At 43.9% G+C, this 26,425-nt stretch overlaps 1 protein-coding gene across 3 annotated transcripts; it reads right to left on the reverse strand.

Moving 5' to 3' along the window:
- Positions 1 to 763: 763 nt before the first annotated feature.
- On the reverse strand, positions 764 to 26,399 carry LOC135399110 (brefeldin A-inhibited guanine nucleotide-exchange protein 1-like). Of its 3 annotated transcripts, XM_064630821.1 has the most exons (26): positions 25,596 to 26,399; positions 24,839 to 24,875; positions 23,199 to 23,439; positions 22,140 to 22,408; positions 20,521 to 21,175; positions 18,475 to 18,750; positions 17,331 to 17,597; positions 16,731 to 16,765; positions 16,474 to 16,644; positions 16,091 to 16,175; positions 15,850 to 16,009; positions 15,640 to 15,791; positions 14,217 to 14,345; positions 13,786 to 14,074; positions 12,376 to 12,542; positions 11,109 to 11,462; positions 10,873 to 11,034; positions 8,371 to 8,591; positions 8,137 to 8,290; positions 7,368 to 7,503; positions 7,163 to 7,301; positions 6,118 to 6,194; positions 5,924 to 6,057; positions 5,248 to 5,478; positions 3,158 to 3,376; positions 764 to 1,744 (listed from the first exon to the last, which is right to left on the reverse strand). In XM_064630821.1, the coding sequence occupies exons 1-26, from the start codon at positions 25,717 to 25,719 to the stop codon at positions 1,610 to 1,612; spliced, it is 5,019 nt and encodes a 1,672-aa protein (XP_064486891.1). In that variant the 5' UTR covers positions 25,720 to 26,399; the 3' UTR covers positions 764 to 1,609. The 3 variants fall into 3 exon arrangements, with proteins under 3 accessions (XP_064486891.1, XP_064486890.1, XP_064486889.1); XM_064630820.1 differs by having other exon boundaries at positions 5,924 to 6,194; positions 17,331 to 17,585; XM_064630819.1 differs by having other exon boundaries at positions 5,924 to 6,194.
- Between the last annotated feature and the right edge of the window lie 26 nt (positions 26,400 to 26,425).

Raw genomic sequence — 26,425 nt, forward strand, 5'->3', positions numbered from 1 at the left:
CGGCAAAACACAAAACGCGAAGCTATTTCGTCCATTGGCTTTCTTGGCGCTGCGCGTGAACCGAACGATTGTTTGGTAGAAATGGGAGCAACGCACTTTGCGTGATCCCATTCGTTTGTGATCTGTAAACATCGAAGTTGTTTTAGTTTTTTTCTAAGAAAAAAAAAAACAAAAAAACACACACTCACACAAAGCATTGATCATTTGTCAAAATGCTCTGCAAGAAGTTTTAATGCGGCTGTTTTTGTTTGTTTGTTTTTGTATGTATGAACCGACTGCTTTGATAACAGAGGACAAGTTTGCAGGCAGGAAGATTTTTAAATTTCGAATTAAAAAAAAGAAAAGAAAGAAACCAACATTGGAAATTTTCTCAATGCAAACTTATTTTGAAAAATTACTTATTTCTCGCTCAGATAGAGCGAAGGCAGACTTCACCTCAGTCCAGGGATTGGCACATCGAGAAGATTGTTTTCCTTGACAGCTGTGCAGAGCAGAATTTTGTCACACCTAACTGGAGATCAGCTTGTAGGTGACATTTCCCTGAGTATGAGGAAAAGACAAGAAACACGAAGGGACCAACTCAGCAGTTTTTCACGCTGTTCCATTGAAAGTTGGCCAAAACATACATGTATATATTTTTTAAAGAGACAGGCAGATCTGGAAACAGTCTAGCACAGTTAATGCGCACAGTTAATGCACACAATGGGCCTTCTATTTGACCAAAACAAACATGGAGGCAGAATAAACAGACAGAACACAAGAGTAGTTAAGTACTTGCATTCTTTAATGCAACATATTGTACACTCTTAATTTACACTTATGGCAAACCCTCAAGAATAATTTCACCGCTCACTATCATCTCTTTTATACACGTTCTCAAAGCAACCGAGCCTCCTGTATAGCTGGAATGTACTGCTTGAGAATAAATTAAACTTTGACGACACTGTGCAAGTGTTACTGCTCTAAAGGAAATATATCCTCTCTTTCTGGGGTGTTTCGATGCTAAGTGGTGCGCAGATGTTCGGACTACATGTCTGACAAGCGTCGAGTTTGCATAGAAATGGTAGCACCATTTCTACTACCATAGGGAAGTACAAGAGAAAACAAAAAAGTTCATTCTTCAATATGCTTGAGTACTTGTGCAAGTGAACAAAAAAAGTGTATCTATCTTGACTGGAAGTAATCGGTAATCACAGTGGACGAGGTCCTGGAGATAAGAGATGTCTTAATGAACTGGTGATTTTTTTTTTTTTTCTGCGTCACAAAGTGTTGGATACGTTCTTAAGTGTAGTATACGTTCGTTGATGTTTGCACTGAATCAAAATACATTTTGTTCTACCCACACTATGCAATCAATTGCTCCGTTTACTGTTAGTACGCTTGCGTGAGGTGTACTCCTTGCAGCCTTCACTTTTGATTATTGTTCACAACACTGACTTCGGAGTGGATTGTCCAGTGTTCAGGTTCAATCCAAATCCGATCCAAGAGCACCTGTGTGTGCAAATAGCGCCAAAAAGAAAATCAAAAACGAGGCAGAAAAACAGAAATTATGTCGTACAACCCTGGACGTGCACCGTTTATGAGTGCTGTGAGCTATGTGAGCTACCGACTAGTGGTGCGAGATGTTGAAGGCAGAACCGACGCGCAAGAAAAAACGGCGCAGAACAGCTCGGATGGCAGGTTTCACTTCCATGCAGGTCAGTTCACAGAGGTGAGGGTAGTAGACAGATGCATGGGCACGAAACTGCAAACAAGGTTAACAACAATCTATAGCATCCCTCTTGGAACAGTTGCTAGGTGTACGGGACGCTAGGATGTACAGGGTGAATTTAGCAAAGGTTATACATTTTGATTGCATCGTAAAAATAGAAAATGACGTTTCTGGCACTTCAAACTTTGCAGACTGATAGCCATTCGCCTGAAGTTTTATCCATATTTCTGTCAAATGCTATCACTTTGTAGAAAAAGAGTTAGAAGCAAAGCAAATTCTCACCCCTTGCATTACCAATGGCCTATACTGCACACAAACCGCCATTTTTTCCCTCTGTCTCCTTCACGTTCACATCACTACATATAGGTGGCGCTGCCTCGAAACCCTGCATCTGGTCCATCTGGTTGTTTGTTGTTCTATAGGTTTTGGTTTTGCTTCGTCTCCAGGTAGCGCTACCTATACGTAGTGATGTGAACGTGAAGCAGACGGAGGAAAAAATGGCGGGTTGCGGGCCGTATAGGCCAGAGGAAATGCATGGGGTGAGAATTTGCTTTACTTCTAACTTTTTTTCTATAAAATGGTAGCATTTGAAGAAAAAAATCTGGATAAAACTTAAGGCGAATGACTATCGGTCGCAAAGTTTGACGCGCCAGTGACGTTATCTTGTATTTTGACGACTCGATCGAAATGTGTAACCTTTCCTAAATTCACCCTGTACAGTTAAAGCTGGTGGCAACAGTTCCGGAGTCAGGAAAAGCGACTGTTTAAGCGACTTCCATTTGGCAAGATTCCACAGTACCATCAGGAAACAGTAGTAGTGTGCAAGTATAGAGCCTATACATTCTGTCAACAGCAAATTAATATTACCAAATCAGTTGCAGCAACTGTAAAAAATATGATTGTGTTCTTCGTGCTACAACTACTCATAATTGCTTGTTCACTGCCAAATGTTTTTTTTTAGTTAATATGTATTGCCGTGTATTTTCGCAGCAACACTATGGAAATGGTTCTAATTTTGTAGTGCACAACTTGCCTAGGCAAGTGCTGTTGGTGGGCACGAATAAATAAATAAATTGATAACAACAAAAGAAGTAAATATATGTTCCACATGCACATAATGGGGAAATGGGATACAACTACTGTATACGAAGAATGGTCAGAAGGTAATCGTGCCTGTGGGATAGGTAACAAAAAAATTAACAAAACAATACTTAACAAAAAAATACTAGACTACCTAGTCTCGTGCTTTTTCCGTTACGGAATTGTGCCCAACTTTAGCCGTTGCAACTGCTTTAGCTATGCTTCAAATCCGCATGACAGAAATAGCTTTCACACGCAAAATCAACTGTATGTTAACAAATTTTAACGAATGATTAACATTTGTTAAAATCGACAAGAAATGTTTGCCGACAATGGCCCAAAGTTGTTATGTAAGAGAGCTCTCACCCGGTCATCGTCAAGTCGTAGGACCCTTGTGAGAAAGAGGAGGAGGAGGCTGTCCCATGCGTCACGATGGCTTTCTGTGGCCAGTGTCAGGTGATAATGGAGTGCTTCACGGCAAACTCCAATGAGACGGTCCTGCACCGTGTGCCAGGCATCCTGCCTGCCGTCGTCCCCGTACATCCGGAACAGGACACGCAGGACACACGCGAGGCTTTGTGCTTCCTGCGCAACAATGGCCTTTCACTGCATCTCATTCCCACGTTATTAATGTTCTTGAGACGGAAGCTGTTGAAGGCAGAGCATCAAACCGAACCGGAACCGAAAACCGGAAAGAACCGAACCGAAAAGGCCGCCACCATATTGGAGCTGAACCGAACCGATTGAGAAAATTTCGGTTACAGTTTCAAAACCGGTTTCAAAGCATTGAGAGTTCGAGACTGACCGTTTGTCATCTTAACTATCCTTAAGTGCCCCATCCTGTTCCAAAAGTAGCGGGTTCTGAGACATTCGAACAACTGCGCTCTATAGTTTTGTTTTCCTGCCGACAAGCATTCCCGTCACAGCTTTCCCGGCTAGCTAGGACATGAGAAGAGAAATAAAGCTTTCGGAACTTTCGTACTGTTTATTTTAGGGCACATACCTTGTGCAATGAACCGGTTCTGAACTGGTTTAGAGCATTTTGAACCGGTTCGGAACTGATATATGTGTCCTGCTGGAGCTGAACTGGAACCAAACAATTATGCCTGGATCCGAACCTGAACCGAACCGGAAAAACCTTAGGTTTGATGCTCTGGTTGAAGGTTTCCCCAGGTGAAAAAGTTTGGGAACCTATGCAGCGTATCCACAAGTGGAAGACCAGAGGTCTCTTCGATTTGGCTGCACTCGCTGCACTAGTTCTGGAAAGTTGTGCAATGATGTCATGCTGGTTCAAACAGCTGAAGTGCAGCTTCGGCACTAGCGCTCTACAGTCACTCCCAACACGAATGAGCGAGTCCAGAGGTTTCGTCACCTGCACTGCATGCCATCATCACTAAAGCCGCTAGCTTTCTGCGGTGGAACATTAAATCCTCCGCGAAGTAGGATTTACAAATCTGCGAGCAACAGAAAACAATAAAAAACTGAAGAGTCTGCATTCTCCCAGGACCACACAAATTCACAGAGTATATTCTCAATTTACCATAAGAGGTACATATACACAGGGTGTGTGCAGAAGTGGGATCTGCACACACTACTCGTTGTCTATGGAACTTCTGGTGGTGCACGACGGCGCACTTATGAGTGCGAAAGCTACAGAAAGATTGTTAACCTGCAATGACAAACTAACCAAGACTAACCTAATTTGATGTAAACTGACACTCCAGGAAGTGTGATGTGAAGCCAACTTGCAGAATGGTGACATCAAGCAAAGGAACGTCCCATGATTCTGTAATATGCCGAATATTCCGCAAAAAACGGGACGATTCTGCTGGAAACTGTATGTTCCGCGAGACATGGCCAATTCCACGGAATATCGCGGCATCGCGGAAATCTAGGGGCTCTAATCATCACCACTCTGCTTCCTGTGTGCGTGTGCTATTGCTTTTCTGCTTGTCTCTCCTTCAGTGTGCTGTTGCAAAAATTTTACGAGTAAACATGTCATCTTCTTCTACACCACCAATGCATAATTGCATTATGCACTATTGCTGCGCTTGCTATGCAAGTGCAGACAAAGTGAAGGAGCCTTAGGTCGTAGTAATTTTTTTTTCGTGGGTCCGAGCTATTTTTTACTTTTCTATATTTTTTTTTCCGGGTAGTACATCGAAAAGCTGAATAGCAGGCAGGTACAAAGATTCTTAAATGTCATCAAGCTCTCTTTTACATTAGCTGCATCAACAAAAATCGGTGAATATTTGCACGCATTCAATAGTGCCCCAAAATTAACTAAAGGTGCCGCGGGACGTTTCCGGGGCTACCTCAGATTCACCTCCGTTTCGCATTGACGGGGGTGATAGCACAATGGGCTACATGAAGAATGTAGGTTTCAGTACGAGCCATACCCCTTCCCCGAGCTTTTTCCGTATTCCTTTAATTTGTGCGACTCTCGCGAGACTTGCCTGTGTGAGGAGGTTCGGCTTGACATTCCCGCGAAAGCCGGCTTTCCAGAGCAGATTCCGCTGTTCGCTGTTGGCATTAAATGCCTTGGCAAAACGGTGAGATTCCATGAGGCAGTCTACAAGTTGCAGGAGCTGTGCAGATGTCAGGTAGCCGTACATGCCTTGCTCTTCCTGTTGCTGCTGATCTAGTGATAATGGTTGTTGATTCGTCCAACGAGGCTCCATTTCGGCCTGTGTGATGGAGGCCATAAATGGTCAGTCTTACAATTGTCTCAGAAGGTTCATTACATCCACTAATATACGTGACACAACAGTGAATAAGGTGGTCACATTTGCAGAATCAAAGGTGGGAATAATAAATGACACATAATTAGACAATTACGTTTTCAGGTTCTACGTTTTTTAAAACTTTGGGCTAGAAATCGAGTTTTATTTCAGGAGCTGAAACCCGATAACACCCGAAAGCACAAGGCCCTATTTATATATGCACAATGCGGGTCATGCAATCTTTGAAACTGCTTTTGAACACATGTACGTATTTCACCCGCCCTCGTTCGGTCCTGTTTTTTCGACAGAGCAATGCGTGTTTCGCATTTAATTCACATAATTTTGTTTTACACACCATGTTCAAGCACAGCTATGCAACAGCTAACAGGCAAGAGGCTTGTTTACTTACTTGAGCAGCAGCCAGGTTTTCAGCATCCTCTTTGCGACTTGTGGCAGGAAAAAAGATGATGTTGTCGATGGTTTGAATCAGTTCCAGCTGCACCACGCAGCGGATCTTTAGAGAGTTGAACAGCACCTCCTCCTCTGGAAGGGATGTTACATGAGAAACACACGCTTGTTTGTGACGGGTGTCTGAGGACGTACTTGCTCGAGCTTCAGGATCTTCGGTGGCATTGCCATCCTGAGAGACACCATCCTTGCTTGGAGACCACGTCAGCAACCTGACAGAGCCAATTCACATTTATGCAGAGTAGCACACTTGTCCAGCATAGACTGGCATGAGAAATATCCGTTAGGCAACACATCAGAATAGAAACGGAATGGGAAAGAAACTCCAAGTGTGTTTTCGAAGTCTCTATAAAAAAATTATCCTGTAAGCGTTTCTTTGCAGTCACTCACAGTGGAGTAGACCTACATTGAGAGTAGGGCCTGGAGCTTTAGGGTTTAACCCGATTCTTCCCTGAACTTGCACCCTGAATTGAAGGTTGCCTCTTTAGGTGAAATCCCATTTTTACCCATCAATTTTTTTTTTTTTTTTTTGCGTTTTACTTTGTGTTACTTTGCGTGTAACCTTGTGATATTGTCCTGGTGTTCTCGCCTAGACAGGGATTTGGTTCCCTTTTGCGTAGCACCAGAAAACAAATAAACAAGAAACAAGATAAAATTGCCCTCACTGAGACGTCTGTAGGAATACAGACTAACTTGTTTGGCAGAAAATGCAGTTACATTACCGTTTGTACTAAACCAGTACTGTTAGTTTGAGTAACTGAGCCCAATTTCTCTGTGAATATAGCATACTGGAAGTTTCCACCCGAATTTGCATTAATTCCGAGCACATGTTTATTTACCCGATTTTTACTCCCTGAGTTTAGAAAAAAATATTTCCTGAAAGTTTCATGCTCTAATTGAAACCTTTGGCTATTCTGAACATGCGCACAGAAAAAAAAAAAAAAAAAAAAACGTAATAATCCGAATTTTTGCCTTTGACTAAAAATTCTGACTGTCCAACACTCTAGAAAGATTTCGTGGCTCCTAGAAGTCTGAAAAATCAGTTGGCGACGGTATTTACACAGTTCACTGTGTACATGGCAATGGCACGCGTGGCTACAATGCATTTCTTGCACAGCTTCAAACAATCTTGTCCGAGTGTGTGTCCATCAACTCCACAATTTCAACGCTGGGTGCTCACATGTTGGGTAGCGTTGTCTTGAAGATGTCCAGCATACACTGGCACGTCTTGTCCCACGTTTCCGTGCTGAACTTTGTTCCGTTTGATATGACTAAGTTCTCGAGGCAGTTAGTGCCGGAACGTGCCAACTGCTTGTTGTCTGCATGTAATGAGTGTCTAGTTAATTCCGTTCAAATTGCATTCATATTTATTTATTTTCCCCTACCTTGTTGGACACACCAGTGCAGCTGAACAAAAAGCTCGTCCAAAAGTAGATTCCCCAGCACGTCATAGTACTGGGTGAAAACGTCTACGATGGCGTAGAGCGCATGATTGCACGTTGTTGTCATCCATTCTGCCTTCTAGAGAAAAGCAAAAGAAAATAATAAAAAAATAAAAGAGCTGAGCAATTAGCATGTTGTTCCCTTACAATATGACAATCACATGTACGATCCACAAATTCCAATGTCTGTCACAAGGGTGTGCAAAAATACCAGTCGCCGGTGTTGCGACACTATGCCACCCCACCCAGCACTACAGGAAGCATTTCGTGTGATTGTGGGCAATGTTGATCAGAACACTCGCGAACACACATTATAAAAGAGCCTAATTTTCCCTGCAAGAGTCACTCCTCAGCAACACCTCCAAAATACAAAGGGGAAGCACATTTCATAAAAGTTTACGGAACACCGGTGTGTCACATTTTTCCATTGGAGCGACACCCTAGCAGCAAAACAGGAGCAGACACACACACACACACTGAGAGACAGAGAGAATAGCCGGACACCCGTTTCTTATTCAATCTCTCCCTGATAGCTAGCAGGAGACAGATCCCATGAAGAAATACGCTGGTGCAGTGTTTCGTAAACTTTTGTCCCGAGCTGTACTAACCAAGAAACGATGGCACTGATAACGTACTACAAGACATGGTCTGTTACAAGAAGCATATTGTGACAAACAAAGCACGCCTGGTAAAGTAAAACGACAATCCCTACCTCATTGTGGCGCTCCGGAAGTTTCATGTTGTCGAAGATACGGAAGATGATCTGGAACAGGTCTTGCCACCAGTGCGGAGAGAAACAGGCTCCATACGTTTTGACCACTTCAAACATGACGGTTAATGCCCTTGTGCGGATGTCTAGCTTACACCTGTGAAGATGGTACACTGCAGTATTAGATGCCAAGGCAGCAGCACTGTGGTGCGTGACTGAATGTAGAAAGCGCCTTGCCTGTTCACGATGCAGGACAGTTCGAACAGGATCGGAAACCAGCCTCGAACCCAGACACGGTCCTCTTCCGGGACGGTCTGGTCCTCCATGTTGTGGTCGCGGAATGCTTGCGGTTGCTCCGCCACGTACTTTGCACAGTGCCGGATGAGACGGATGGATTCCATCGACGTGTCCGGAAAGCAGGCGTTGCATGCAAACTCAGACAGGCATTTTACTGCATCCTGTTGGTGGAGCAGAGCACAAAATCATCCTTCAATCCTCAATGGACTTTTTCACATACACGTCGTTTCTCAGTGGCTCTCCAGCGAACCACCCTCGGCACGCGCCAAAACAAACCCATGTGGGTAGCATAATGGACCAATACCGGACCGGAGTGGGACCACGAGCTCGCACCGTTCGTGCGGTGTCACCACTTCTGTCGTCCTTATCCAGCATATAGAGCGCTGCACGGGCTCGGGCTTACCCGAAAACCCGAGCCGGGTAAAGCTTTCTTTTGTGGGCATGGGCTGGGCTTGACCGTTATGGGCCCGGGCCGGGCTCGGGCCGGGCTCGGGCCGGGCTCGGGCCGGTACATTGCCGAGCCTAGGTTGGACTCGAGGCTGTGTTACCCCTCTCTTCGTTAGCCACGGTCAAATGTTATAGCCAGATACAGTCGGCCAGGCCGGGTAGCCTATAAATTTCTTGGGTTTGGGCCGGGCTTGGGCCGAGTAACTTAGAATCTTTGTTATATCCTTCGAGCTTGGGCCGGGCCCGGGCTAGGTATGCAGCCATCAGGTCGGGCCCGGACGAGTAAATCAAAGGAAGACCGGGCTCGGGCTGGGCCTAAAAATACGGCCCGTGCAGTGCTCTAATCCAGCGCCATCTACTGAACGCAGAGATAACCTTGTCCGGCACACTCAATGTCATCTATTTCTTCAAGGTCATCGAGTATCTTTTTAGTCGTTCTGTTCATTCAGGGCTTGGGACTTTATTCTGTCCTCCACGGTTCCACGTGCTTCTAAGAAAATGTGGCATATCAAGCTGGATTAACGGCACGGAGGATGACAGCGTGTGGTGCATGGACGTCGATAAAGAAAGCGTCACTCTCTTGCAAGGACTAAAGCCAATGAGAAATACATAATTTCAGACCTGCACCCGTTCCCTGCTTTTTCTGTTATCACAAACGCAAAAACTGGGTGTGCATTTATAATTAGAGCCTGAAGTTTTAGGGTTTAACCCGGTTCTTCCCCCGAATTTGTACCCCAAATTTAAGGCTGCCTCTTTAGGGTGAAACCAGATTTTTATCCGGCAAATTGCCCTCACAAGACATCCGTAGGAATGCACACTAACTGGTTTTGCAGCAAACGTAGTTACCGTATACAGTAAATCTCGGTTATAACAGCCCCACTTATAACGAATCTTCGGTTATAACGAATGCCTCACGAATGACCGTCAAAATTTGTATTGAGTCTATGGAAATTGCCCCCGCCTATTATGAACGAATTGCCGGGGAGCCTTCGGTTACTGCGACCGAAAGAGCTCACTCGACCACTGGAGAAGGCGAGCGCGCGACGTCAGGCGCCCGCAGATTTGTCAGGCGCCGCTTGCGCGTGACCTCGCTTTGCAGCCAATGCGCTGTCACCATCAGCGCGCGCTGCACGTGCACCCGTTTGGCCGATGATTAAGGCGTCATGGATGCAGGTGAAGCGGGAAACTTTGCGAAACTGCTTCAGAAAAGCTGGATTTGTTCATCAGGCACTGGCTACAGACGCCGATCGTGAAGTGGACTTTGGTGTGCGTGATACCGACACAGAACTTTGGGACAGAGCAACGGCTGCGAATCTCACTGACGGCTGTCAGTCTTTCGAGGAGTTCGCGACAGCAGATGACGACGCACAGGCCGTCGCGGACTTCAGTGATTCGGACATCATTGCCGACGTGCGCCCGCCGCCAAACGAACTTTTCGATGACGATGATGATGACACAGTGTCTTCCCCTCCTTACATTTTAATTACAGCGGAGGCACTCGAGTACGTTGCTTCGCTCCGCGATTTTGTGTAGCGAAGGCGCTCGCCGCGGCCCACCTGGACCACCTTGATGACTTAGAGAACGCCGTGATCTCCGCAACTGTGTATAAACAGGCGCCATTAACGATGTATTTTCAATGAACGGCATACATGACTCATGTTTCTTACACTGCTGGCCTTTTGGATCAAATTTTTTGTCCATTCCATTTATAGCGAACTTCGGATATAATGAACGGGTTGCACGCGACCGTCGAGTTCGTTATAACCGAGATTTACTGTATACCAAATCAGTACAGTTACTTTCAGTAAGTGAGCCCGTTATTTCTGCCCGAATTTAGCATGCTGGAAGTTTTTCCACCTGAATTCGCACGAATTTAGAGCACACGTTTATCTACCCAATTTTTACCCCCCGAACTTAGAAATAAAAATATTTCCAGAAAACTTCAGGCTCTATTTATAATCTTATAAATACAGTACCTTTCGGTCTGCCACATACCTGGAAGGAATCAACTAGTGCCAAAAAGTGGCAACTGTACGTCTGCGTCACAATTCGCCCCGTTGTCTGGAACGCAAGTTCCACGATGCTCTCGTCTCGATCTGAGGCGGCCAGGTGGAAGACACTAAATATGTTCTTCCAACCGGACTTGATGTTGGCAGCCTGAAAGCACAAAAATGGTCGAGCACGCGGCTCTGAAAATTCGACAAGGCACGACTAAAAATCCGAGGCCCTACCTGCGAGTTCACCATCTGCGCGACACATCGCACCACCATGTCTCGGATCGTGGGCGACCGGTTACGTTTCATGATGTGTTCGAAGGGACGGAGGAAATCTTTCTGGAAGCGGAAGTTTGTGAATTCTCCCTTTTCGATGAACTTCATGGAAAGCTGCCGCAGAGAATCGAGCGCGAAGAAAGACACGTCTTCCGACGGAGAGCACCCGACGCGGTTGAAGTGTTCGCCCAGCACCTCCCAGATGCGGGACCATTGCAGACGGATACGGCCCATGTTGTAGTAGGAGATCTCCACTATCTTCTGTAGGCTGAACATGCGTGGGTGCGACGGGTTGGCCAGCTCTTCCAGAGATACCTTGCGATAGGAGCGGATAGAGTTAGATAAGATGGCAAGCAGCACAACATCTTGCCCCAATATTGGGCCAATATTGGACCAAGATTGGGCCAATATTGAGCCAGTGTTGCCAATATCTGTCCAATACTGGTAATGCCGGCCCAATATTGGACCAAGATTGGGCCAATATTGAGCCAGTGTTGCCAATATCTGTCCAATACTGGTAATGCCGGCCCAATATTGGACCAAGATTGGGCCAATATTGAGCCAGTGTTGCCAATATCTGTCTAATATTGGGCCAAGGTGTTGTGCTCCTTGGGTAGGCAGAGATTCAGAAATCCGAATCCCAGAGGCCGAAGTGGCAAATCGAATCTTTCGAATTCACCAAACACGTTTGTTTGTCTTTCTTTTAAACTGGCGCATCCGGAGTCCACTGAAAGCCGAGATTGGCCGCGGGTGTTTCCTTGTTTGTTTGTTTACACTGCTCTGGACTGAAAGAGTTCAAGCAGGAACTCTCATTACAAGTGTAAAAGTAACCTGGTTTTGCTTTTGATTGTTTCATAGTTTACAGTAAAGAATTCAGACTCAAGAGTTTATGTATTTCCTGTAGTCGACGAACGACACGTTAAATAAATTACATTTAGGAAGAGATATACGGGCATGTTTCCTCCTGAAAGTGAACTATTACTTATTTTGTTTTTTTATTAAACAAGTATATCAAATTCTGCTCCAACACACTCTTCGTGCAGTAGAAGAGTTTTCCCCCTGGCTTTTCAAACCCCTTTTTAAAGAAAGGATTCGAAAGATTTGAGATTCGTAAGATTCGTGGATTCACAGAACCTTCCTTCCTTGGATTTGGATTTGGATTTGGAAAGTTCTGGATTCGTCCCATCTCTAGCAAAAACAGATTTCAAATGCGATGTACGACGCTTACCTGGCAGAGAGCACGCACAAAGTCGACGATTGCGTTTCCGTCGAGACGGGTGGACCCGGTGAAGATACGATCCACCGCGACCACAACGCTTTGCGAGCTGGTCTCCCCCATCGACTCTTGGAGCAGAGCCATGCGTTTTTGGTCCATGGGTAGCCCACTACGAGTCACTATGTGAACGTGGACAAAATATACTGCCTTAAAGGCATGCCACCCAAATCTCAATGCTATTTCACTTCACATAAGGTTAACGTAAGGTTCTATGTAGTCACTACAATTACTTTTCCTCGTGGTTCCTGTCGCAGCCTGCTGCTGAAATAAGATTTTTTCAATTAAAGAATTCCTGAATGCCACAGCTTGTATGACTCTTACTGCAGCAGTTCTTGAAATTAAAATGTATTAAAGCGTCTGTTCCGGTATTTTACGCTGCAACAAGGTAGTATGACGTCGGTGTTTGACACCGCTCGAAGTGAAATGCAATCCTGAGACACCAGCCATCGTATTATACTAATATAGTGATCCATCATAATCATTATCTGTTGCACGCTTTAGCAAGAGAATGCTAAACATCAAGAGGAATTCACATGTGAGCACATAAAACAACTTGAGCAGTTTTATTGACTGTTATTGTGCACTAATCTCCAGATTTTCTTTACAAGAGTTTGTTTCGTTCCCTCTTATATCAATACTGCTTCCAAATCCAAAGGAGTGTGTCACCAGTTGTCATCTGGATCATTTGAATAATTTCTATAGAGAGACTTTAAACTTAAAAATAGATAATTCTGAAATACAGTCAAGGGAAGAAGAATTATTGCAGAACCTAGTCCTCTACTTTGCTCCTAGTGCTCTGCATGCCCTGATAAATGTGCTGAACAGCATTGTCCTCAAAACATTTGCACTAATTATGTAATAAAATTATGTAATGCTCATCAGCAAATATGGTTCTTTGGCTCCTAGGTCGCCTCACCGATAGTTAGAGCCTGAAGTTTTCGGGAAACATTTTTTTTCTACATTCGGGGGGTAAAAATCAGGTAAATAAACATGTGCACTAAATTCATGCGAATTCGGGCAAAAAAACTTCCAGTATGCTAAATTCAGGGAGATATCAGGCTGAGTTACTCAAACTGACTGTACAGGTTTGGTACTGTACAGGTTTGGTACAGGTTTGGTACTGACTGTACAGGTTTTTGCTCGGACGTTACAGTACAAATGGTGATGTAACTGCATTTTTCTGCCAAACAAGTAAGCTAGTGCATTCCTACAGACATCCCAGTGAGGGCAATTTGCCAGGTAAAAATCGGGTTTCACCCTAAAGAAGCAACCTTCAATTCGGGGTGCAAATTCGGGGAACAATCGGGTAAAACCCTAAAACTTCAGGCTCTACTGATAGTGCTTAAAAAGTCATCAACTTACATTCGATTGGGTCGAGCACGCTACCCTCCGGTGGAGCTCCCACTGCCCCGCTGCCGGAGTTGAGGTAACGGGGTTTCACCCCAGTTCCGATGAGCTGTGCCAGCTCCAGTTGCGATATACATCGCAATATCTCCAACCATGATTTGCCAAGATAGTTTCCATCCAGGTGGGCCACTGTTATTAGTGTCTTTATGGTGTCAATGTTCTTGGTCTTCATTTCCGTGATTGGTGAATTCGCAGTCAGGAGGGTGAACCTCGCCAGCGCTTGCACGTATGCATTGCGTTCAAGCTACAGGAAGAGAGCAAAGCATTATTTGCTAAAAAACTGCATAGCCCATTTACCTAATTAATCTCTAAGTAATTGCGCTAAAATAATCCCAATTGCACATTCGATGAGCAGACTTTAGTTTAAACAGCAACAGTGCACTCACAGTCATGTGAAAGATGCAAGCAATGCGAATTGCGCAGCGTATTCCATCTAGGCAAAGAGCAGCTATCTCGGGATCATCGCAGTCCTGAAGACCAACACTGAAGGCAGCTAGAAAGGGTGTCCAGGCCAACTGAAATGTAATTTTTGTTTTACTCAAGAGTGGTAACATATTCATATTCACACCAAGAAACAACAACAACTTTATTTGGATGCTGATAGTTGGGGTGTTTTGTTAACACAGGCGATACTCTACTTCCCTGTTCACGCCAAGAAAGATCTAGGAATACCTGCTGCAAGCCAATAGGGCATGGGATGCATGATGTCACAAAGGCACACTGGATTGTGCTAAGTAAAAAGAGTGCTGGAGGACACACGTGTGCCACTGCCTCAAACTAATTTCCAGTCAGTGCTAAACAACAACATCGTCTCCATAGCATTATGGCGTCTGTGTTACAACAGAAGCTGGAAAAGAAAGCAAGCCTCCAAACTTCTTGGCTTTCTGATCTGCATAGTGTGCCAGACACGAAAATTTGTGCCATATAACTAGGGAGTGACTTTGTCGGGTTAAATGCCTTTCTCAGATTCGAGGGGTAAAAATCGGGCGCTATTTTTAAATCTGTAATTCGGGGAGAAATCGGGCGATACTTGTGCCTTCGGGTGTTATCTGGTGTTTTTGTTTCTCCTCTTGTCTATGAAGTCATTTCCTAATCTCTGTTATTTGTTTTTTTGCGGGATCGTGACCTTCCAGCGGTGATCCCCGAAGGCATAGACAGTGTTGACACACATGGGTGTATGTATTGCTGGGAACGTAAGTGACCCATTCTTACATGTGTTACACGTGGCGACCTTCGTTTGTCTTCAGTGGAAACGTCACTTGAGGATTTCATAGTGACTAGAATTCGGGGAGAAATCGGGTTTAACCCGAATTGGTCGGAGGTCAGTTCGGGGGGAATAACCAGGCGGAATCGGGTTTAACCCGAAAAAGTCACTCCCTAATATACTGTCACTCTACTGTGGACTAAAATTTACCATACTTCCCATCAGTTAATGATATGTCAAGTACGGCAGGATAACATATATGAACTTGATCTGTAGAATTTGCATGCATCTCAATCTCTCCATGTGCTGTTGATCCTGTGGTATTAGAGTGCAAACCATCAGCAGGCCTAAATAGTAACACGAAATGTAAATTGCTGATGAACTGAATAAATTTATTTCTTCAGTTGACGAATATTCCAATTTCTTAGGCACCATACTGCGCCATTGCACACACTAAAAGATAAGAAGAAAGCTCGTGAAGTTCGAGAACATTTACTCTATCAGCAGCTCGGGAAAATTTTGGAGCTACTAGAGGCCCAAGATGGCAGTCAGTTGCCAAACGGCCAAATTGTTAAGCATTATTGTGGAAAGTCATAGACCCTGACCTTGAACATGGGGCGTACGTGTTCGAGATGCTTTGCACACGTGAACGATGCCTGCACATGGCTGACGCTTTCCATGAGTGCCTTGGCTGTCCGTGCCATCTGCTCCATCTCCATGTTGTACAGGAGGCGCCGTTTCTTCTCACTCGAAACATCTGAAATATCGGTAGCTGAAAAGACGCCATCTTTAACGCCACGCGGTGACCCTCCTACTCTGTTTCCCAGTCATTTTGTTTGAGGTTGACTTCATTTTGATTTCGTTGCCAGCAATCTGGTCGTAGATCTGCGACAGGTACTGCTCTGGAAGGTCCTTGCTGTCATTGATGCCACGGTTCATGCGGATGTACTGCTCTTTCGTCATCTTCGTCTTCACCTGACCGAAAGCACGCAGCAACTTAGAGTTGATGAAATGAAATGTGACATTTCGCTCGTAGACCAGGACGTTCAGACTCACTTGTGGACTATGCAGGTCGGTTGTCAACATTATAATCGAATAGGCCAGTACATACGCTGTATCTGCACTTGCAAACAGGCCGTTGCTGCAAAGATTGCATAAGACGGTTTAGGTTATCATTATATTACATATATATATTATATTATTTAGACTATCATTCTGGAGCAGAAATATGTTAATTAGTCGGGTGCGAGATCTCTAAAGCTTTTCTGTTCACGATAAGTGCACTTGAATTGCATGTGGCAGAGATTTTGGGATACAATCACATTCGGTAAGCTCTTTATAAAACAGCTTTAAGGAGCCTTTAAAGACTTCTAAATGAGTTTCACAACAAGTGGGCCAGCATCATGCCTCCGAACCGTGAGCACGCAACAGAAACGTACTTTGGGTTGGTCTCACAATAACGAGATGCAAATTTTTCCATGAGCCTGTCGATCTTTTGGGCTTCACCTGGAAGACGGAAACCTTCTAAAAAGCTCCTCAGTGCAGACACGAAGTCTTTCTCTGCAAAGTTCATCTGGTCCACATAGGCACACATTACTTCCTTGTGCAACCTGGATGGTACATGTGAAGAAAAGTACATGCGTAAATTATCGTACTAATCATCGTGCGATGCATCTTCAGTGGGAACATCACTCACTTGTCATTTTCTCCAAGAAAGTCTCCAACTTGAGTCTGTTAAACATGAGGGGACACAATGGTATTTAGAGACAGAATATCGAATGGAAGAAGCACAACAAAATCACAATTATCTTGAACAAACACATGCATAGAATATCTAAGAGAGTCAATCAGGTGAGTAATGGGTAACGTTCAGGGAAGGTGCAAAAGCTGCAAATAACAGGACTAAAGCTGCTAATATGAGACTCAAGATGTTACAAGTACATGTGTTTAGAATTGTGCAGAGCAGGCGAAGATGATGCTAGAATATGTTGCAAAATTTTCAAATATTTAACTTCATTCCAGGATTCTTTAACATTTCACTTAAAGCTGCGTGTTTCTGTTTCCTTGAGGTGCAGTCCTTCGAGCTATAATATACCACATCTCAAGAACAAGAACAAAGCAAAATACAATCAATCGGTCCAGAGTAAATTACAGACCATTAGATACCATTACTTTTACAGACCATTGCTTATTTAACTATACTCCAGCACAAGATCCTAGACTGAACAATGCTTTTACTTGACAAGTAAGTCAAGCACATAATTTAAGTCAATTAAGTGACTATAGGCTAGACTACCTTGTCTAGGCGGTCGTCAGTGTGGAAGAACTCTGCGATATCCCAGGGCTGTGGGCCGACTAGGCTGTGTTCCTGGAGGAACTGGAGGCCCCGCTTTGGTTTCCGGTTGAACAGGTCAATGCCCTGTTCCATTATCTCCTTCTGCTGCTTGAGCACTTCCAATTGCTCGGGAATGTTGGAGCTGCTCACTGAATTGAGCGAGTTCGACGAACCACCATGGCTGACGAGGCTGCGATCTTCATCCTTGCAGAACGTCTGAATGGACGGCTGAAAGTTTTCCTTAGGTCGAGGTAACAGCATCTTTTATTTATTATTTATTTATTTATTTAATTTTTATTTAGTTAATTAATTTTTATTTATTTAATATATATATATATATTTATATATTATTCAATATATATTTTTATATTTAATAATTTTTATTTATTAAATTAATTTTTAATTTATTTTATGTATTATGCAAGGAGAAATTTCGCTCTTCAGTGCCACTTCAAGGGTTAGACATGAGCCTCTCGAATTAGTGTTAGAAACAAAGTGAATTTGTCGACGAGATATTTCTTCTCAACAAACTTTGGAAGAAACGGCATTACTTATGATTAGAGCCTGAAGTTTTCGGGAAGTATTGTTTCTAAATTCGGGCAGTAAAAATCGGGTAAATAAACATCTGCTCTAAATTAATGCAAATTTGGGGGGAAAAACTTTCAGGATGCTAAATTTGGGGAGAAATTGGGCTCAGTTACTCAAATGAACTGTACTTGTTTGGTACAAACGGCGATGTAACTGCATTTGCTGCCAACCAAGTTTGTGTGCATTCCTACAGATGTCTCAGCGAGGGCAGTTTGCCGGGTAAAAATCTGGTCTCTCCCTAAAGAGGCAACCTTCAATTTGGGGTGCAAATTCGGAGAAGAATCGGGTTAAGCCCTAAAACTTCAGGCTCTACTTATGATGAGCCACACCACATTCGGTATTGTGTATGTTGCTAAACTCATAAATGCGAAAACCTCGGTGGTCAGCCACTGGCTGAACAAAGCAGCAAAAATAGTTTTGCGCCAGAAAAGTAAAATAAAACAAATAAAGAAAGAAAGGTGGGAAATAAAAGTAAAAGTGCAAGGATAAGATTTCGTATCATTGGGACTCTACATACCTCGGTGTGTTCGGGTCCTGCAGGTGGATTGGCGTAAAGGTCTTTGCTCCACTCCAGCATGCACTTGAGGATGGAGACCAAGCACTCTAGCCCTTTGATACGCATGGATTTCTCTTGATTCGTGGTTGCACCCAGTTCCAGAGCTTGACGCCCCTGCGCTATCTTTGAGAGGTCGTTCACCAAACGTTCAAAGATGTTGGCTGCGTTCAAGTCGCAGTCGTAGTTGACGTAGATGTCCACCACGCTTTGGGCATCGGCACATATGCGAGTGAGCACCTGGGCAGTTGCATAAGAAGACAGCGTATACAAGGTGTACATTAGGTTGCAACTGAAGTCTACAGTGGAAACGGAGAGTTGTACCCTCTCAAATCAGTTTCAAATAAACGAGTTGTTGTGTGTGTTGCCAGATTCTGTGTAACAACAACAATAACAACAACTTTATTACGAGACGATGAATGGAGAGTTTCATCGCCAGGGGCGACACTCTGCCCCATTGCTGGTGGTGATGCGGGGAATGAAATAATGAGCCCCTTCACGATAAGGATCGAAGTCCTATGTTATCCAGAAAGGTGAAGAGAGCTTTGAGGGCAGAGCACTGGTGGTCAGGATGTGGCCAGGGACCAAGCAATTTTGTGTGAGAGAGAGAGAGAGAGAGAGGGGGGGAGGGGGGCGAGAGTCCAGCTCGTTAAGAGATCCGGAGAGTACGGTTCGGGAAGGTTGGTAGTGTGGGCAATGGAGAAGAATGTGCTCTAGATCTTCTACAGCACCGCAGTGACCGATTCTGACTGAGTGATTGTGTGTAGTTTGCAATGATGTCTACTACGATAGTGCTTTTCTAGCGGTGTTTCCAACCGAAAAATGTACTTTGCAAGAGACTGCGACTTCACTTTAACGAAGCAGGTCACTATTAGAGTAACATGAAACATTGTCACAGCTTCCGATCAGGTGTGTTAATGAAATGGTTATAAAGGTAAGTATGCAATTTCCTTTATAATCGTTCATAATAATAACGTTCATAATCTGTCACCCACCATCAGTCAATACCATCAGTCAATACCATCAGTCATATGAGGGTATGTCAATCTTTACGAATGTGAATTATGTTCCATGACAATCATGGCGCCAGTTTAGTAGATGCACAACACACCAGCTGGCAGCACCACTATCATCTATGTTGCTGTGTCATTTGCATAGTCACCGTGGTTATCTACTAGGGCATTCAGAACCACCCTGGTGTGTAACCAATGAATATTTGGCCATAATTAGTTGTATTGGGAAGTGGCCAAACTTGTATTAACACAGCACATGTAGAAAATCATAGTGGCAATGTTCTAGACGGTCGTAACGTTATATTTTTTCACAAACAGATTATCAAGCAAATGTTATCGAGCATGAAACATAGCTTGTGGAGCTGTGCATGCCATGGCATGTTAATATCACTCTGGTTAATATATGCCACGGCTACACAGGAAATTATGCAATGTCACGCAACAGAACATTTGTGGCGACACGCCATAGCAACATTAGCGGAATGTCGCAGTGATTATAATTACGCCCTCGCATTTTCAGGTATTGTGTTTTTTGAAAAGCAGGGGCAAAATATCTAATAACTAATTAATTAGGTGGAAAAGCAGGTTTTCTGAAGGAAAAAAAAAAAAGTTGTTCTCACAGTTCAGATGAAAGTGAGAGGCCAAGCAGTTTGACTGAATATGCTTATTGTACTCTAGAGCCTGTAATGGTGGCTGAATTGGCACTTTGCCAAGTTCATTTTCAGGGTTTCCCTGGTTTTACCCACAGTGCCAATTATGCAAATCACAGGGTAAAAACGGGTTTTACCGGGTTTAATCAGAAAACACGAGGCCATAACAATAGTAACGACAGTGCAAAGGCACACAATCTAATGTCACTTTTTGTTTCCATAGTTCAATAATACACTGCAGTTCAACTGCACATCCACTGGAGCCTTACATTACATATTTGGAAAGGAACCCCTGCCTTGCACTGTTGACGGCTACAACGAGGACTACCACAAAAAAAAAAACTAACCTGTATCACTTTCCACTTGTGACCGAAAGACGAACTCGGTGTCTCGAGGATGTTCAGGAAGATTTCCTTGAAGAACACTTCGATCTGCATCTTAAGATGCGTCTTGAAGTTCTGCAGCAGCGCCAGAAAGATGGTCACCGAGATCTCAAACACTTCGGGCACGGAGGAGACCCCGTTCTTGGACAGGGCGACACAGAGGTACTGTTTGATCGCGTTGATGAACATGTCGTTTGTTCGAAACACTGGGCCAGCATTCTGCAGTATGGACAGCAACAGCTGGAGGGAGAGCACCTTGGAACGTAACTCGTGAGACTTGGGGTCCGGCTGCCCCTCGGGGAGGGGTTTCATGGACAGCTTGCACAGGGAGCGGAACACGAGGAACGCGTCCTTTTGCCTGACGTGGGCAAAGTGGGCTTGCACGCACTCGGGTTCGCAGGCAACGCTTTCCTGGGATGGGACACGGTTCAACGGCTCGGCGGGGCTCGTGCTGTCTTCGTTCGCGTCTCCGCCTCCGACCACCCGGTTGAGGATTTCGTTTAGCACTGTGGCGGCCACCTCTTGCGCGGTGTCTTCGCTGTAGTCTTCTTTAGGTTCCTTGGTGCCTTCCGACTCTTTGGATTCGGTGGTTTCAGTGCTCCCGTTTATTTCTGGGGTGCTACATTAAAAAAGAACATTGTGCCAATATGTCAGTATTGAATTAAAATGTGTTGGTATTCAAATGAGCGCTAGTGACTTAGCAAGTAAGGCTTAGGACCTTACTCAGAAAAGTCCTCTGACGTGTGACACTTTGATAAGTGTGGTTCGTTACGATATGCACATATTGTACTGCATGCTACATCATTGAGCAAAAAAGGAATTATTTTTCTATGTGCCGTACTTGGCAAGACCCTCAAACACATGTACGCGTCAAGCTCTCACGTTAGAGCAGCAGCAGCTACGGCCTTTCCCATTGGCCTTCATAGGCATGTGACCTCTGCAGTGCTGCGTTACTGGCTGAGACTGCAGAGATGTCAGAGCCCGATTAGTTTCAGTATTTGCAGTGCTGATTTTCTATGCGTCTATTACCCTCATCACTGCAAAAAAAAATTGGAATGCAAGTTTCACAAATTTTTCATCCGGCATAACTTAGTACAAAGTGTGTCACAACCCCTTTAAGTGTTGAAATAGTCAGGTCGTATCACTTATGCGAGTGATTGCAGTATAAATAGAGCCTGAAGTTTTAGGGGTTTACCCGATTCTTCCCCGAATTTGCACCCCGAATTGAAGGTTCACCCTGTAGGGTGAAACCCGATTTTTACCCGGCAAATTCCCCCCACTGGGATGTCTGTAGGAATGCATTAACTTGCTTTTTTGAAGCAAATGCAGTTACATCACCGTTTGTACCAAACCACTACAGTTAGTTTGAGTAACTGAACCCGATTTCTCCCTGAATTTAACATATCGGCTGTTTTTTTCACCCAAATTCGCATGAATTTAGTGCACACGTTTATTTACCCGATTTTTACCCCCCGAATTTTGAAAAAATATTTCCCGAAAACTTCAGGCTCTAAGTATAAATACAGGCCTGAGAATAGGTGAAGCATGGACAGACTGCTTATAATTGGCCACTCTTAGTGTACCTGGAATGTTGACTGCTGTTTTGAGTCTTCGTTTCTTCCGTTGTGTCTTGGCAGGCTTCCATACGAGCAAAGATGACGCTGAGCATCTGCGTGAGGGTGGCTATGGCCGTCGTCTGGTTGATGAGGTTGCGCGACGCCAGGTAGATGTTGTAGCAAGTACGCACTGCCTGCAGTACACTACCCTCGTGCACCTCGCATGACTGACTTGTCACAACCGTAAGCAAGGCCTTGATGATTTGTAGTTGTACACCATCGTCTGTGGTGGGACCCTGAAAGTATTTTTGTATAGTGTGTACAGCGTAATGCTCTTCAGCACACAAGTCCTAAGCCCAGACATGTAAAAAATACTTTCCAGAAGTAATTGGACTGCAATCGCAGCATCATGCTCATAAAAGTAAACAGTTACAATTACAAAATTATAAATATAACTTCACTGCAATTACAGCTGCTCTGAAATGATATACAATTTTGATGTAGTATGACTTTGTTCTTCTTCATCGAGGAACTCTGTGATGTGCGCCTTGTTCCCGTCTTCCGGACTGTTCAGAGTAGACTTAAAAGCGGCGACACCTACGGCATGTGGTATGCAAAGGTGCAGTTCCTACTGGCATTCAAACATACTTATCCTAATTACCCACATTGTTGCATACTGGTGCTGACGTTACAATCTTCTTTCGTGAATAACGAAAAATCGCAGGTGTCGTGAAATCACACTACGAATTTAAATAAGATGAAGCTTAATCTCAAATTATGTTATATACGTATAGTTCCAAAAGTGACTCCAAGTGCAGTACAAACTATTTCCAAATATAATTAAGCTACAATAATATAATATAAAAAGGTAATCACGGAAGTCTTTAATTACGAAGACTGTAATTAAGTTCAATGATTAGGTTGCTTGTAATTAATTTACAGGTCTGGTCATAACCATTTGGCCAAACGTTTCAATGCAGTAAGTGCCGGTGCTGCCAGTACTGTACTACGAAAGAAACTACCCACAAGAATCAATAAGCTAGTGACTACCTTTATATACAGCCATGATTGGAAACACTGTCGTACCTGAAAGCAGCCACATATAGTCTCTACGATGCGATCGATGAGCAGCTTGCTGGGGTCGGTTGGATCGGGCAGCAGTCCCGTAAGGTGGCCATACGCGATCAACTTCTGGATGCAATCCAGAGCTGTGACCACAATACGGGGCGACTTGGACTGGCAGGCCAGCTCAAACGGAAGCAAGTATCGTTCAGCTTCGAGACCGGCCTGGCCCTTGGGCAGTGGAAGTGCAGAAGAAGTCTCCTGACTGCAGGGATAATGATGGAATCTTTAGTGACAACTACAGGTTGCCTCATAAATTGTTACAGAGACTTAACCACAGTACCTTATGTATCTGCACCAAGTCGTACATCACCCAACACAAGAGTAAAACACTGATCGCATAAAATAATGAAGTAATCTAAATTTTGTCGTCCATGAATTCGTATGACCGTCTTGGGATGTCCCCCTAGGGTCATCTCTATCTTTTACAAACCCCGACATCTGCTGCGTCTATCAAGCTGCGTGAGAAATTCTCACCAGACCTGTTCGTCGTGGAGAGTAATCTTGATCATCAGCATTTTTGTAGCGCTCTTCGATTAGATTACCTACTTAAAAACTGTCTAACAAAAGGAGCATGCTACCTAAACAGTGCGTGGAGAAAGCAAGGCAGTATCCATAACGATGATGCTCAAGCTTGGGCACAACAACAAGATGACATAACGTAACACAAAACAAGCTCAAACCAGCCAGAACGAGTAATTTACGCAGACATTGCAATATATATCATAAGGCCCCCCCCAACAGAAACACAGAAACTAGGTTACAAGCACCTAAGAAGGATTAGAAGGCGAAAAAAGAACATTGACGTGAGAACAGAGTTTCAGCAACCGAACCAGATGCTTATGGCTTTTGGTCTTATAACATATATTTGAACATTTGTGTAAATAAATCGTTTGTGCTCGTGTTGTGCTACATTACGTCCTGTTGTTGTGGCCAAGCTCGGGGCTTCGTCGTCGATCTTGTCTACTAGCTTGCCTGCGTGTATGCTATTTTAACTGCAAGTCAGCATGCGGCCCACAATATGATTTCTATGTTTGTTGCAAGTGCACCTTCTATTATGTATAGCATGATGCATTTCTCTTGTAGCACTTACGACATCCCTCTCTAGACAGCATTACACAAGCAAGAGGGTACAAAACATAGAAGTACTGAATGCGTTAAAATCCCCCAGTGCTGGAAATAAAGGCCCGGCCAACTTTTAACTCTATTCTACATATGTCTAGAAGACAGTGGCATTCTCCAACTTTTCCTTTCTGCAAGAACACTCCAGTGTACAGCCAGCTACAAGAATTTGCACTCATTTGAAGATGATGGGGACATCCTTTGTTTTCAGCATCTTCTGCAGCTGGCAGCTGACAGACGGCCTTGGTGCCTTGACAGGATATACTTGTGACACTTATATTGTGTAGGCGCAAGGCTGTCAATCCAAAATGATATTTTAACCATGCTCGTTCGTTATGCTTCTCTATTTTATAAAATATTTCATTTTAGTGTCATGCATCCGAAGAGAAAGGACTATCGAGCAACCCACAATGTTGATATGTCATGTCTACAGCACTTTGAAATTGCATGCAATAAAATTTTAATGTCTGCAATTCACTTACCTTTGTACCATGTCCTTGGTCTCATTTTTTATTTCCTCTGCAAGCATAAAAATTGCACACAGTTCGTTTTTAATCTGTTACACACAAATGAGGTAGCTGTTTTATGCATAAAGGTCTTTCAAATGCATCCACAGTGAACATTTTTATTATGCATGACACATGACCTAGATTACACATTCGTTGCTCGAATGCAATCAATACCTATTGCACACGAATCTTGTCATACGCATGACATCAACTGTTTATTGGAAAGCACAATCCATTAAGAAGCACAGGCCATATTGCTACCCTGCTCAGTCAGACTATATGAGAAACTTGGGCGGAACACCTAGAATGGGATTTTACACAATGTCAGCTGTTTTATCGTTTGCTCTTCAATGCGTTACGTGTCACTGGACAAGACAGCGAAGCATCACATGGTTTCCGCAAGCGGACGCAAGTTTTCAAGACGTGCTTACGATACAAAGTGCAATTCCAACATTGCAAAGAGCGGCTTACCCCGTTTCATGTTACAATGCTCGAGAGGTTCCCCGTAATATTCTATGATTTTTCCGAGAACACGATGTACTAGTATGTAGGGCAAACAAGACCTTTACAAGTTAGATCGAGCACCTGCTTCCTTCAGAGCACTCCCAATGAGCACTCGAAGAATCACTCTGAATTGAAACACCTCTGCTATGCCCCAAGAACCATACAAGAAACGTTTACTTTCTCTTCACTTTTCCCACTGTTAGATTGCATTCAGAAACGCCCTTACCTAAAGCCACTTCACAGGCCTTCCGAAGTTGAGAGTGATGAGATCGCTTGATTTCGCGATCGTTTAAGATCTTTTCCAGAGCACGAGTGATGAACATTTCGCCCGTGTTTGAACCTGTTCGCATCCTTTTTGTTACCTTACTGACATCTTACTTAAATTGACAACGCGGCACCGTGTTGGAACGATAATCTCAATGTATCTCATTCGCAATCACTACCTAAACATCTCGTCGCCATCTTCGCATGTGTGGTGACGTAAAAGGCGGTTCAGCTGATCGCCGCCAAATGGCGCCACCGCACAATCGTAATCGTATCGTCTGCGTCGCGATCTGAATGACAGAAACGTAAATAATTGGGACTAAATAAAATTGCTATCAATTATTTTGTCCCGTCATTTCAGTTCATCAGTTTCAAAAACAACTCTGAAAACGCAGACAATCTATTGTCATTTTGATGCGTTGCTCCAATTCACCTCCTTTCCTTCCTTCTTTCCTCACATCCTTGCCTTTATCCAGGAAAAGGGTTAAAAACAATTTCCTTGTTTCAACACCATGAATCTAATCAGCAGGTCAACAAACCCACATCACAAAAATCACATTATAGATCGCATGTTTCTGTTTGCACAAAATAAGTCCATTGAGCTCAAACCAGAACATAGAAGATGCTGCACACCTGATGTAGAGTAGGAATCTGAATTTTGAGTTGCCTTGTACAGTTTTTCTCAAGTTCAGAACAATATCATGAAGCTTAATATATTTGTTGCACTGAATTCTCATGTGGGCATATACGTAGCTCTTTGGAACTGAAATAAGGCATAAACTCTACCACTCC

This window comes from Ornithodoros turicata, chromosome 6 (assembly GCF_037126465.1).
Source record: "Ornithodoros turicata isolate Travis chromosome 6, ASM3712646v1, whole genome shotgun sequence".
NCBI lineage: Eukaryota > Metazoa > Arthropoda > Arachnida > Ixodida > Argasidae > Ornithodoros > Ornithodoros turicata.